This window comes from Chaetodon trifascialis, chromosome 1, assembly GCF_039877785.1.
Source record: "Chaetodon trifascialis isolate fChaTrf1 chromosome 1, fChaTrf1.hap1, whole genome shotgun sequence".
NCBI lineage: Eukaryota > Metazoa > Chordata > Actinopteri > Chaetodontiformes > Chaetodontidae > Chaetodon > Chaetodon trifascialis.
In genome coordinates, this window is record NC_092056.1 from 23,705,278 (window position 1) to 23,719,877 (window position 14,600).

A 14,600-nucleotide genomic window follows, 5' to 3' on the forward strand; every position below is an offset into this window, starting at 1 on the left:
ACTTGTTACAAATTGGATAAATTAGTGTCAGTTGTGAGTTAAGTGTTAAGCCCAGCATGTGGATATGTCCAGTAGCATTCTACAGCCTGGTCTTGTTCTTCCACAGAATTTCTGGTCAGAACAAGATATTATCTATTCTGATTTAATATTCTGCTTGTACAACACTAAAATTGAGTTATCATGTAAATGACTGGGTTGAAATAAAGACAACGCACTGTACATAGTCTAGTAGCAGATCAGGCTGTGTGCAAAACGTATTTGCTTATCAGGTGAGTGACATGACACTTGAAAGACTTCAGGCATGGCAAATTATGATTAGTGTCTAAAAATCATGAATTGTGTCACATTAATTCTTAAACCTACTCGCAAGCGACAAATCAGGCACAGAATGACAGGGCGGAACAAACAGGATGGCATGATGATGCAGTGATTAGCAGAGGGTTCTGGGTCCTGACTTGCAGGTCGGCTATGGCCTCTCTGTGTGCAGTTTGATATCCTCCCCTGAGCCTGTGTGGGTTTCTTCAGGTGCTTCATTTTCCTCTCACGGTCCAACCGCATGCAGATTAGGTTTAATGGTGACTCAGAAATTGCACGTAGGTGTGAACAGAAGCATAAGTGGTTGTTGGCGACTTGTCCAGGGTTTGCTCTGCCTCTCACTCAGTGTCAGCCGGGAGAGGCTCCAGCCCAAAGAACCAATCGTGATACAGATAGTTTCTGTGGATGATTTAGGTTAATATAGGCCAATCAGGCCACCAAGGTAAATTGACCTTTTTAACGTTATGTCCTAAATGTTGAAAAGTTGGCAATTACAACCATATTTTAGTGTAAAAGCTCAGACATTATGCCTGCGTTTGTCAAATATGAAAATACTGGCAATATTTACTTTTTCAAGTTTTGCTTGCAGACAGCACAAATACATTAATGTTGTGCCTGGTGATGTTTATTGCCATTTAAAGATATTTAGCCACACCATTTTTGACCTGAGTATGCAATGGGCATCCAGTCAGATGCAGTGTTATTGATGTACTATGTATTTGCTTTCAAAGTAGGTCATTTTTAGTGATTTATTTGGCCTGTTATTACAAATCACAGGTGCTGTAATTGAGGCTGCCAATAGTTGTGTACAGAAAGACTGTGACCAACACCCAGTGTATTTAAGAGAATATGCAGAAAATACCACTTTCCAATAAACTATGTTTAACCACTTATCAGCCTGGCTGTCTTTTAAATATATATATTAAACAATTAAAATGATAAACATCTCTACAAGTCACACTAAGATACTGTATAAACGTCTGTGCTTATTTGTGCTTTTGTGTGACTGTGTACATAGCAAGTCAGCATATAATGACTGACCTGGGTAAGCTTCTGCTGCTCTGTGGTTGCAGAACACACACACACACACACACGCACACGCACACGCACACACACGCACACACACACACACGCACACGCACACACGCACACGCACACTCACACTCACACAATCAAAGGACCTCATCTGCCTGTGTCCCTAGCTGTTGAAATTCTATCAGCTGTCTGCACCTCCCACACATTCTGCAGTAGCAGGGCAGGCAGCGACATTGGTTGCGGGGTCGGGGGTTGAGGTGGTTTGTGTGTGTGTGAAAGGGGAGGCGGTACAGGAAGAGGCACCTGCTGATGGCTGGCGGTTGGTTTGCACCAGCTGCTTTGCTACACACATGAAAGGCAGTGCTGATCGCTAATTGACAGAAACAAATTTCTCCCAGATCCGTCTGACCTTGCCATTACCTGCCATTTGAAAGCTTTTTTTTGGCACTGCATGGCCATGCATGCAATTCTGTTAGCCTACAACCATGTATCACTGATGAGGAAACTGATGATAAAAATAGATGTTGTGGGGAAATAATATGCTTGATAAGTTGTCATGTCATACACTATCAGACTGAAAATTATTAATTTGCATGTATGTGTGTGTTTCAGCTTCATTATTTTAATGAGGAGCTTGTAGTTTGTTTGCAAACTGTCATCTGATGTTAATCAAGATCATACATAGCTTAGTAAAACACAGTTATTTTAATATTTCTTTCCCTTTGTATTTTGGACAGTGACCCAGTATAATGGACATGCTGTAGCCTTCTAGAAAGTGAGGCTCATTGGGACCAGCTTGGATCCAGTGGAGTTCCAAAGGTTCCAGTTACCCTCCAGGCTCGGCCATGGACTTCTTTAATGACCCCAACCTCTTTGTTGGGGGTTTGGAAGGGCTGGATGAGGATGGCTTCCCTTCAGCACCATCACTTGTGGATGAGCTAAACCTCAGTGCTGACTTTGAGCCCCTCCAAGTGGAGCCTCTAGGCCCAGGGAAACATCAAGACATGATACCACCAGTTTCTACCCAACAAGCCATGTCTACTTACAGTGAGCAGATGGGTCACTACATTGGCATTAAGACACAGAATCCTATTGGGCAGGCATTTTCTGGCCTTGGGGGCAGAAGTGGTGGAGACAGTGGCATGATTACAGACCAACATGGCCAGTACCACAATGCTGCTGTGAGCCAAGTACCTCAATCCAATGGTCTGTTCTGTAATAGTAGCAGTCCAATGTGGGGCAACCAAGACCAGAATGGGAATATGTACCACCCCATATCTCAACAGCGGCAGCATCAGCAACAACAGCTCTGTCATCAGCAGCACCAGCAACTGCACAGCCAGCAACTTCATGTCAGACAACAACCAACACAGCAGCAACAGCACCACCCGTATCATCATCAACAACAGGAGCAACAGCACAGAATGCGGCAGCAGCAGCTGCAACAACAGCAAAGCCATCAGCAGCAGCTGTTAAACCAGCGCCAGCACCAACAAATTAGCACACAGACTATGTCACTGCAGCAACCGCAGCATCACAATTTCGCCTTTCACCAGGGAGGTCAATCTCAGAGCCAGCAGCAAGTTCACCATACGCAGCAGCAGGTTCAGCACCAGCTAGCTGCAGGGGGCTCAAGGTTCCATTCAAGGGCCCTGCCAAGTAAGTCTTATTTGGATAGTCAAAATGCTTCTCTGAGTGGGACTTGCTTACAAACACAGCAACAGCAGAGTAGCTATCAGCTGACCAGGGGAGGTCAAGCCTTCTCTGGATCAGGACCGGAAGACCCCAACCTGGCCTTTCCCATGCATTCATCATCTATGGTTCACACCCTGTCCACATGCTCAGTCAGCTCTGCCACTGCTTACCAACCAGCTCCGTACCCTGCCTACCCTGGAGAGCCAGAAATACCCAGTCTTAGTCAGCAGTCTTTGTCCTCAGCATCAGTGTCAAGGCCCACCACCACCAATGCACCTCTCAGTGCTGCTATGCCTGAGCTGTCAGGGACAGTATGTCAGTTTCCATCCACACCAGTTATGAGTCAGCAGCACACTGTGGCCCCAGTTAGCCAGGCAGAGCAATGCCCTTTCCGGGCCCTACAATGTTCTGGAGAAACCCCAGCGAACTGCAAGTCATCTGAAATGTTTGGTGAATCAATGAGCTGCTACCCCAGCTTAGCCAGCCAACTGCCCTCTGAGCAGCCTCAGAGCTGCGGGGCCATCAACACTAATGGATACCAAGCATTGGGAGACAATCTCCTGCCATCAGAGACTCAGGAGGGAGACTTAGAGGGCCTGGAGCCTCCGGACCTTCTGCCTGACCTACTGCCCCAGCTGGAGGCTGCTCTCAGCCAACAGGATGAATCCAGCTGTTCCTGGGCCGATTCCAGTCAGGAGAGGGGCCAAGAGCACAGAAAACCACCACCTGTTGAATACAAGGAAGAGAAGGTAACACTGTGTTACAAACTTCAGTATTTTTCATTTTTGGTACTGAAAAAATATAATGTAAAGGATTAGTTTGTATTGAGGCACATGCATAGCAGGATATTCAAGCCTGTTGCTGAACATCCCTTGAATGTAATATTCTCTTTGTCCTAATGTAATTGATTAATTGATATCTGGACAGCCTATGCTCTGTCTCCTTTTTCCCCCATTTCTTCTCATTTTTATTTAATGAGGGGAATTGGAGGGGGGTGAAGGTTGATAAAGTGAAATTAATTGAAGAAATTAGATGCTTTACTGCAGGAGAACATTTCTTTGCTGACATTAAGTCAATTGATGTTTTTTTTTTCCCAGTGTCGCATGGCCCACTGCCACTCATATAATGTTTAACTAACTATCCCAGATAGAACATGTGCTTTTCTAGTTGGAAACCTGCAATCAGTGGTGGAGTGGGGGAAGGTGGAGACGTGGTAACTAGGGCCATCTGAAAGCCTTCTGAAAATGATAATGGTTAGTCCAGTCTTGTCTATCTACCCAGTACGCCGACAGCAGGTCAGGCCTGATTAGGCTAAGAGTGGCAGGAGTGTCTTCAGGACTTAGCTGTAAGCATACTTAGGGCTATATCAAGATGTGGGTCAGGGCAAGCCAGAGGCGCTTGCACACTGCCTTGCTGGAACGTGGGGGAGGTTGCATGCTGTTGTGGTAGCTGCCACCGTTTCTGTGTGTCTGTGTGTGACTGCACATGTGAGAGAGTGGGCAGGAAGAAAAGAGCATGGTGGAGGAGAGTGGTTAGTACTTGGGGGGGGGAGGGGGAGGGGGGGCAGACTGGAAGATGGGGAGAGCAGTAGCTCATGGAAAAAGAGGGAGAGTTCAGGAAAGACAGGGAGGGAAAGAGACAGAGAGGAAGAGCATGAGAGAAGGGAGGCGTAGGGGGAGATTGGGAGAATGCATTAGCTGGCTGTAACAGGCTTCAGGCGGTTCCTGGACCTCAGTTGGCCAGTAACTTAGCAGCATCCACACAGCCTCCTGGCCCACGAGTGACACATGACTAGCAGCAAAAGCAACAGACGCTTGATCATGGTCTGCACACGTTAAAAAGGATGTGTGAATTTCAACACATCCATGTGGTCCTTTTTGATAATATTTGTTAGATTTCAGCAATGTTTTTACAAAAACAACATTTGTACCAACAATTCAACATATTTTGTTGAGGGCAGCAAAGAATTACAGAATTTTTATAAGAGCACTTGTGTTTTTCATGGCCCACATGTTGACAAGGCTGACAGTGTTTCTCATGGCCACCGACAGCACAGAGGTGTTGGTTGACATTATCTTACCAACCCTATAGTTTCAGTATCTGCACTTAGCCTAGTGCAGTAAACACATGAATGATTGCAATTTTATGGTAAAACCGTTTGAGTGACTCATTTAAATCTCTCCACGCCTGAAACCAAACCTGTGCCTGCAAGCCAAAATACAACCTGTGTTGAGTACTGGCTCGACGATGCCCCAACAGGCAGCAGGCCAAAGCAGAACTGGTGGGCTGCCTAACCAGACCGAATCCACACAGGCCATTTGGCCATCTGCAAAGGTCCTTGATTGAAATGGGGCCATGAACCACAGCCATATGAACGAGCCTCTCCCTGTCTGTGTCAACACCCAGCCCTGTGTTGATGCTTACAGGCTGACTGTGCTATTCATGTGCACTGATGTGTGAAGAGCCTGCTGATAGTGTGTTTGCTGAACAGGCAAGGCATCAGGGGATAGCTGTCCACTCTTCACCCCCCCACAGTGAATGTGGCTAATTAGGGTTTCCAGAGGTTGTAATGGTCAGCTGCAGCTATGATGAGCACCTGGGTTCAAGATTGAATAATTGTCCAAGGTTATATATCCTTTATTTAACCAGGTAAAGCCTCATTGAGATTAAAATCTCTTTTCCAAGAGTGACCTGGCCAAGAAGGCAGCCCAACAACATTATCACAAAAAAACATACATATACAACAATATGAACAGACATAAAACAACTGTTAAATACAAGGGTACAGGTCAATAACAATAATCAAATAATAATAATAACAGCAATCAGAGGGGGTAAATAAAATAGAAGCAAAAGAGTTCAAAAACAGATACATTGATCAAGGGAGTTTTCCTCTCGATCCCTCATTATGGCCTTGAAGTCCCTGAGAGAGATCAGCTCTGATAATTTCAGATCAGTCTGTAGATTATTCCAAGAGGAGGGAGCAGCATATTTAAAAGCTTTTTTCCCAAGTTCTGTTCTAACTCTGGGAACCACCACACACGTTGCTTTATTCAGACATTAAATTGCATAAACAATCATGTCTTAAGTCCTTTTTGCAATGGATCAGATTTCAAGTGAACAGATGTGTGTCAAACTAGCCTGTTCTATGAGTCATTTTCAGCAACATTTATGGACTGCTAGGGGCTTTCTCTGAGCTTATAGACATCAAGCACTCTGCTGAGACCCTTCTGAGCTGGATGCCAGTTTGTGATGCTTATGTGTACTCATGTGAGTCAATCTCTGTGCTGTGTGTAGTCAGGAATTCGAAACTGACATCTTTTGAGATGCCTATGCATGTGGCAGACAAAATAACTGTGCGAAGGAATATGTGTAGCAACGTTACAGATCATTGAGCAGGACTGCCTTGTGGCAGTGTTGAGGTTAGCGGGTATTTACATTCATGTGATCCAGTGTCTTGATTTCTCTGGTCGCTGGACAGTTATGAAGTTAGTTAATTCAATATGGACTGAAACAAACAAACAGATTTTACCTTTATCTGATCTTTTACTCTTGCAGAAATGTATTATATCATACTACAGTGTTCCAAGGATTCGTCCAAGGATTCAATGTAAACATCACACATCACAGTAGTGTTAAAAAATGCTGGGGATCTTGATTGTTGTCTTGATTCGTTGTTTGATTTTGAACATTTTTTTTCCAGAGATTTAAACTTTTGACATCCAGTTTCAGTTCATTTTCAATGGGGGATTTGTGCCTTCCTGTTTTGTACTCTTGATTGCAATCCCGTGTCATAATTTGGATTTGATAGAACTATATATGTTTACAAATTAAAGTAAGCCCCAAAGGCAAAAGGGAAAGTGGTTTTGGAGATTTGTGGGGCAACGGCAGCACATTTAAAAGACCTTTTTGCGGCGTACTCAAACTGGTATCAGTCATGCCCTTTCGTATCTAAGGAACCATCATCATGTCAATTCAAAACTGACATGGGCCACCATGTTTATGTGCACACATGAAACCAGACTGGTGCCATAAATCACTATAGAGGGGTGGTGAGAACATGTTTAAATAATTTGCAATAACCTGGTTACTCTAAAATCTAGGTTATATCCAGCTGGTCTGCACTTAAATTTCTTTACTAGCTCCTACACTGTTTTTGAAATGAGATAGGCAGACTGACAGTGTATTGGTAATTTGATGCTCCAGATAAATAAATATAAAAACAGAGACTAGACCTGGAAAAATGAACAGTTGTCAGTAGAGAATGAAATTAGCACCTGCCACCTGCCAAATACAGTGTAAATATTGGCTGTGTCAGGTAACATTTTCACATCATCTGCCACCATGACAGATTTTTTTGATATTAATGAATTATATTTTTAAAAAGCAAGCCTCAACAATAGTCAGGCATTAAGATTAAATGATTCCATATTTCTACTGTCAGGTACCACTGACTTGTTCTGAAGTGTCCTGAGTGTCTGCATGTTGCCACTTTCTCTTGATGAGTCAGGTGTTTCAATTGTCATGTTACATCAGCCTTAATCTGTTCTGCTAAATTTGCATCCCTATTTTCTTAACATGATACATGTATTTTTAATGATTGGTTTTGCAATTTTGTGCGCTGCTGCCCCACTCTGCTGTTTGTCATTTTCATCAGACCAAAGGCTTCGAATATAAGGGTTGAAACGACTCCCTTGCTGAATAGAATAGAAACAGAGACGGGAGTGGAGCCTAATGGATACTGATGGCCTGGGCTGCTGTAGCCACTACAGGCCCCCTGGCAGTGACACTGAGCAGGTGCCTCCTCCCTCTATGCCTGCGTTGCTGGTTTAGATTTATTATCTGACTGGGTATCGCAGCTCACTCTCCCCCTTCCTTGGCCTCTGAGCTGTGTCGCGAGTAAGCAACTTAGGGCATGTGTGTGCGTTTGCAAGCAGGGATGGGGAGTGTATGCGGGATATGCTAGCTTTGGTGCTTCCTGATCTCTGAGGTTTATATAACTCCTAACCAACCAGCCGACCAGACTGGGCAGGCAATGCCATAATCGGCCCTGAAACTTGACACCATGCATCACCCTCGTTCTCACCCCACCACCCACATGCGACACACACGCACAATTTGCACATTCACACACACACCCCTGGGAAACCTGCTGCTTCAGTGGCCACATGGTGATAGGCTGTCTCATTTGCACACTTCCTCTGATCACCTCCCCCAACATCCATGCACAACCCTCTCTCTCCCTCTGTCTCTGTCTCTCTCTCTCTGTCTCTCTCTCTTGCTTACTTGCATCCGGCTTCATCGGCCTGTCTGTTTGGAGGCCTGCCAGATAAAGGTGGGGGCGGGGGATAGCTAAGGGTCAGAGGTAAACAGGAAGTCAGGCGGTCTTTGCTGTGGGCGGAAGGGGAGGGCTCAGTAGAGGAGGTGGGGGAGGAGCCGGGGAGAGGAGAGGGAGGAGGGAGCTGTACTTGGATGACTGTGTCAGGAGCATGTGGGAAAGCTGCCAGCCCAAAGTGCACAGTAGGTTTGATTTTAAAGTATGCTCTTTTATTCTGCTTTTCTTTCCTTCTGTCCCTCCCTTGTCTCTTCCTCCAAGGATTAAATTGCTTTGAATATTTTTGGGGGCTGATGAGTGGGTGAGTGTTTACTCACTGGTCAAATGTGGAGGATTCTTTTTTTTGCGTGTGTGGCTGGAATGCAGTTTTTGGTTGTAACGTGAGGTAACCTCCTTGAACTCATGTTCACCTTTGATTGGTGGAGAGGGGAAAGAAAGCTGACTGGTTTGAATGTCCCTGGGCATGGAAAGACTCCAGACTTTCTTGAGGAAGACAGCATGAAAACCACTTGTAAATATGCCTCAGTCAGTGTCGGGTGCAGCAGAAGAATTTAGAAAAGCAGTGAAGGGGTAATGACCCCTTTGCCCTTGTATTTACAGCTGACACAGTGATTGTCATCTTGTGGTAGGAGGCAGGGATTCTTGGAATAAAACATCTTCATATCAAGTAAAGCTTGAGCACAGCTCACTACAGTGAAGCCAGTGAGTGTTAGTGGTGCTGCAATAAATGTGTCCCACTGTTCTACTTGCTATGTGTTTTTTTTTTTTCTTTTTTTCCGCCTCAGTTTGACTTTGACACTGTAATGTCGGCCACATTGTGCACAGAGACAGCGCTTGGCACACTGGTTACTGATTTGTAAGTTCAGCAAACAAGTTTGTGTCATGTAGGAAGTCATTAGCTAGTTGCCAGGGACGCCTGTGTTGTAAGTCGAGACCTGTTTATTGAGTGTTGTGCTTGTATTTTACAACACTGCATTTCTGTTGACAGGGCAATTGACTCACTCAATTCTCTGTTAATTTTTGAAGAAGAAAGTTCACTGTCTAAACTGGTATGTGATCAGTCTGTCATCACTCACTTGTGCAGTGAGTCAAGCTACTGTACCGGCACAAAGGCTCACACAAAGTTCAATTTAAATAAACAGATGGGTAAAAAATTCTGTCAGTTGCACATGTTCAGCAGTCCTGAGGATTCATGGTTCAGCGTCATGCTGCAGACATTTGAGTGTAGAGCCAATCCTGGTATTCCTGTTAATTGTCAGGTTTCCTTGGCTTGGTGGAGTAAAATTTGGCTGGACTCCTCTACCTATGTTAAGTGTTACCACACAAAACCACCTCTACCAAAACCAGGGTAGTGCCTGTTAGCTTGATGCAGCTTGTTATCATGCTGGCATGTCTACGGTTCAAAGTGCCTTCACTCTGCTGAGTGGGATATGATTGATAAAAATGAAAGGTTTGGATGATTGTAATCGCAATTTTACTATCATTTAGAAATTTTAGCTGTAAGTTAGCATGAGGAAGTACTCGTAGCAGACTTCCAGAATGAAGCTTGTCTAACCAAACCTTTACTAAATTAATAAGCAGAACTTACAAGGGTGCACATATCAATTGATACATGTCAGGAAACTGACACAGGATGGTAAGGTACACAACAACGATCCAAACCAAATTGTTCACAAAATGTGTCCCTGTGTATCACTGCCCCTTGTGTACTGTTGTTGGTGTAGCAGACATAAGTTTGAGGGTATTCTTCGTTAAGTGTCTGAAATTAAATGTGATGAACTGCCAGGTGTTTTACAAAGTGTTTCCGAGCCTTTATACAATCATGTGTTCACCAAGTGGTGAACATGATACTATCACCTGTTACCAATGAACCTGTTTACCTGTGGAATGATCCAAACAGGTGTTTTAGGAGCAAAGATTGGCAAAGTTGTGGACTTTCCCAGTCTTTTATTGCTACTGTACCAACTTGTTTGAAATGTGCTGCTGGCATCAAATTCACACTAAGCAGATATTCACAAAAATCAATGAAACTGATGAGGTCAAACATTAAATACTTTGTCTTTGTACTGTTGTCATGTGAGTATATGTCAGACAGGATGAGCAAATTATCAAGGCGTTTTACACAGCATCCCAAATTATCCTAAAAAAACACTTAAAACAGATAGCGCTGGTAGTTCTCTCATGTTTGTCCTGCAATCGGTCATTAAAATTATGTGGAAAAAGTAGTGCAGCAAATGCAGCAATTAAATGATCCTGAAACAGTACAGTCCACCCCTGACAGCTTGTTCTCTCAGATCAAGCAGTTGTACACTACAGTGTCTATATCTGATTATTTGGTCGACACAAACAAATTTCCAATTCATAATAATTGGAGGTCAGAGACCAGAATTACCTCCATTTCCAACAAAATTTCCATTATCTTTACTAAACTGAAAAAAACAGCATTCTTAGCACCAGTCTTTTAGCATATTTTTCTTCAATCTATCAGTGATCCTGTTCACAATGTTCTCTTTTTTTGGTGGGAGAAAGCCTGGCCTCTACCATTCCTGGGAAGATTCAATCCACAAACACCTGCTTGTGCTGAGCAGGCGGTGTAAATGAAAGCGCGCGCGCGGGGGTGGGGGGGGGGGTCCTTACTTCATCATACCCTGATGAAGTAGAATCATGAAGCAGGTCAACTACGCACCCGCTCCGTCTTGCTAGTGTGCAGATGTACGTAGTTGCCTCTGTGTGTGTTCCTTTTTACGCAGACTTTGGCCCTGCTCTCACTTTGCACTGCTTCAATAATGAAGGAGTTGTAAAGGTCTGGCAGTGAGCCCCTTGCTGAATTCCCCTCCACCTCATCCCTCCCTCTCTCATCCCCTCGCTCTCTCTCTCTGTCTGGCTCTCTCTCTCTAGCATCCTAAGGGACCCCCCTCTCAGCTCTGCTCTTCAGTTTGCACCGATGTTCCCATTAATGACTGGCATCATCCGGCTTGCATGTTTTGCACAGTTCAGCTTCACTTTACTGCCTGGTGTCTCACCTGCTGTGCCATCTCCGATTCAGAGAGCACCGTGTCATTACTCAGACCAACCACAGTTAAAATACAAATAAACAAATATAAAAGCAGCCTTAAAGAAGAAGTTCACTGTATGTAAAGTACACAGAAGCCTTGAGCTGTTTAATATGCAAAACTTATTTAATTCCTCTGCTGGGTAGCTGTGCTCGATAGCACCTGCAAAATTGTCTTGTCTTTGCAGGCTACCTGTGCTGCTTCTGAGTTACCTGGATAACAATCTCATTTCAAAGGAGCACTCAAATATTGTTAAGTGACATTTTTCATTAGTTCAGATTCCTGGATGAGGAGACCCACTTCAAAGCATAGTCCTGGCTTATTACAAGATTGATCTTTTTTGCATTGGCTGTTGTTTCTATGATAACATTGTACTCAACAAAGTAACTGCTGTGATGCGGAAGCTCAATCTGAGTTTATCAATGTGAGTTCAACTTTGATCCACTGTATTTGGTGTATTTTTGTGCTCAGTTTTCCTCTGCAATGAGGGACCGTTACTGATACTGCTGGTTCAGAAGCTGTATAAGGTTTTACCTCCAATTTAGCTGGTTTAGATAATCGGACTAAACTTTTAGCTTTTATCCTGATCATCTTCCCACCGCGTTTCTTGCCCCATCTTCTTTTCTGTTGCTGTAGATTTCAGATTTCAGTACAGCCCTTGGTGACTACAGTGTTTGCATCTCTGATGGCAATGATTGCTAAATTTCTGGACATAAAGTTCAAGTCATAATAAACTAGTGTTATCCTTTAAGTATGCAAGACCTCCTCCAAAACGTCCGAGCAGTGATTCAGCACTCCTCTCCATGAGAAAATGACATGCAACTATGTATGATTTGTAGCAATTCAACAAGTGAAAAGACGCAGCCGACAGTATGTGATCGCCACACAGGTTACCGTGACATTAACTCTGCACAGATTCATGTGTACTAATATTTTATTAAACAGGAAACAGATCTGCATTTAGAGCGGTGAACCGTGCTTGAACAGCAAAGGATCCACACTGGCACTGCTGGTATGTACAATGCGGGAGTTAGCTACTAATTATGAAGGGTGTCCCTCTGTGGATGGATGGCCTCTTGCTTTCACATTGGCTCATGCTCACTGGTGCTTGCATAGTGCTAGCCCTTAAAATATCATCTTAAATCTTGCTGAGCGACTGCCCTCTGAGCTGACTCTTAAAGATGCAAGTTGGGCAGATGCCCTAGTTAGAATCACTGCCGGCTCTTCTTCGTCAGTGGGCCTGACTGACACAGAGCCAGGCTCAGGCTGTACTGTACTCTGTATTTTGTATAATGAGGAAGCCAAACTAAACGACGACACAAAACAAGGACGAGGATAGAGTAATAGCAATACCACAACTTGTCACACAGCATTGTCGGCTGTTTCTTAGTTTTCTTACTCGCTTTCATTTTTTTCCTGTGTCAGTCAAATGCAGAAGAACACTGTGGTATTTTCACTAGACTGATTCAGACAGCTACGTCACGCAGAGGTGATGGCAGGCCTCTTTTCAATTTACCACGTGTTCCTGCTCTCTCCTCACAGTCACCCCCTAGTGTTCAGTCCTGTCTTAGCCAGATCACAGTGTGTACATGCTGTCCCTCTAACACTTGATATCTTGGATCCATCTACAGTCATAAAGCTTTTAGTTAATAGGAATGGCTGCTAATGGGCTGTCTTTGTTAATACGTGCTGGCTTTGAGTTGCTTGGGAGTTCAGCAGGCCTGTTGTCCTGAGACACACAGAGTGTGAGTGAAATGAAGGAGGGAAGGGTGTTTGCATGTGTACACATTGTCTTTCATTTTGTCTTTTTCCAAATAAGTCTGCACAAAACTAAAACTGGAAATTTATATTGTGCATGTCTAGTTTGGAATTAATGACTAATTAAAGCTTAAAATTGCTTATTGTAAGAAACTACATAACAGCAAACTATGTGTTATATGTGTTCTTTGCTCAGTTAAAAAGTAAGTGGAAAGGTTAATGATACACCTGCTCACACTCCTCAAAATCTGCTGACCAGACGCCTTTGAGCATGGCAGCAGGGCAGTTAATCCTAGTTGCCTCTCATTGGCCACCACAGGATGGTGGGTAGCACATGTATAAGTGTGTCACTGTACACATGAAACCCGGCATTGCTTGTTTTCTTACAATGCTGTTGCAGTTGAAGTGCTTTCTTTTTAAACTGTGAGCTTGCACTATACTGTTCCCCCTGTGTTATTCTTCTAACAGGCTCAGTAAGACGATGGAGCAGGTCCGACTGTAGTATTACTGTGCTGTTAGACTTTCAGCAGCTTCTCTGGAGGGCATCGTGCTCGGCTCAGCTACTGTTACTCTTGGCCCCAAATAAAGGATCATTAATGCATGGTGCTGTATTTGATTGGTTGAGGAAGCACTCCTGTGCATCATGTCTCCTTTCATTTAGCAACACTGAAGCTGCCTCATACTCCAATGTGGCTGCAAACTGGCCTATAGCTGTAGGCCTAATTAGAACGGTCTAATCTTCTTTTCTTTTTTTTTCCCACACACCTAGACTTAACTCTGCAGTGTATGTTTCATTAACAAAGCTATAGGTATGAGATCTGGTGATGGTGATGAGGCATCTATGATATTTTTGTTCTGTGAGAAACACTAAAGGCCAAGCATATTCTTTGTAAACAGCACTTTTCGAGGAAGTGTAAAAAGTAATGGGAAGGTTTAGCCAAAGTTGGAGGCGGAGCTGATTTGTTTTTTTCTTTTTTTTTTATGCCTCTGTGTCACCGACAGCTGTTGCCAAAGGCATTATTTCATTTTTTGGGTTGTCTGAACATATGGTTCATTCTCACAAAGTCAGTATTTCAGGAATGACTTCAGGGAATTTCTTCAGATTTGGCACGAAGCTCTGCTTGGACTCATTTTGGTGGTCAAAAGTGAAAGGTCGCTGTGGCCTCACAAAACACATTTTTGGCCAAGCACAAATTATGGCAAAATTTCACACAATGATGAAGTGATGACATTTTATATCCAGAAGGTCAAAGGTCAGTTTCACTGTGGCATCATAATGTTCTGCAAAAACACTTTTCTGGCCATTATTCAGCACCATAACTCAGGAACAGAAGGGCAGACTGTGACCGTATTTCACATTTGGTCAGATACTGAATTGGTGACACTCGTCTTTTCGTGTCAACCTTTTA

General features: G+C 43.8%; 1 protein-coding gene across 4 annotated transcripts in view; it reads left to right on the top strand.

Moving 5' to 3' along the window:
* chd9 (chromodomain helicase DNA binding protein 9) overlaps positions 1 to 14,600 on the top strand; it is a 72,932-nt gene that overhangs the window by 2,331 nt on the left and 56,001 nt on the right. For all 4 annotated transcript variants that reach the window (XR_011602476.1, XM_070970662.1, XM_070970678.1 and 1 more), the window contains exon 2: positions 2,088 to 3,794. Coding sequence is in view for 3 of the 4 variants with exons in the window: in XM_070970662.1 (XP_070826763.1) it covers positions 2,196 to 3,794 (1,599 nt within the window). In the remaining variant the exon portion in view is untranslated. The remainder of the gene's footprint in view (positions 1 to 2,087; positions 3,795 to 14,600) is intronic.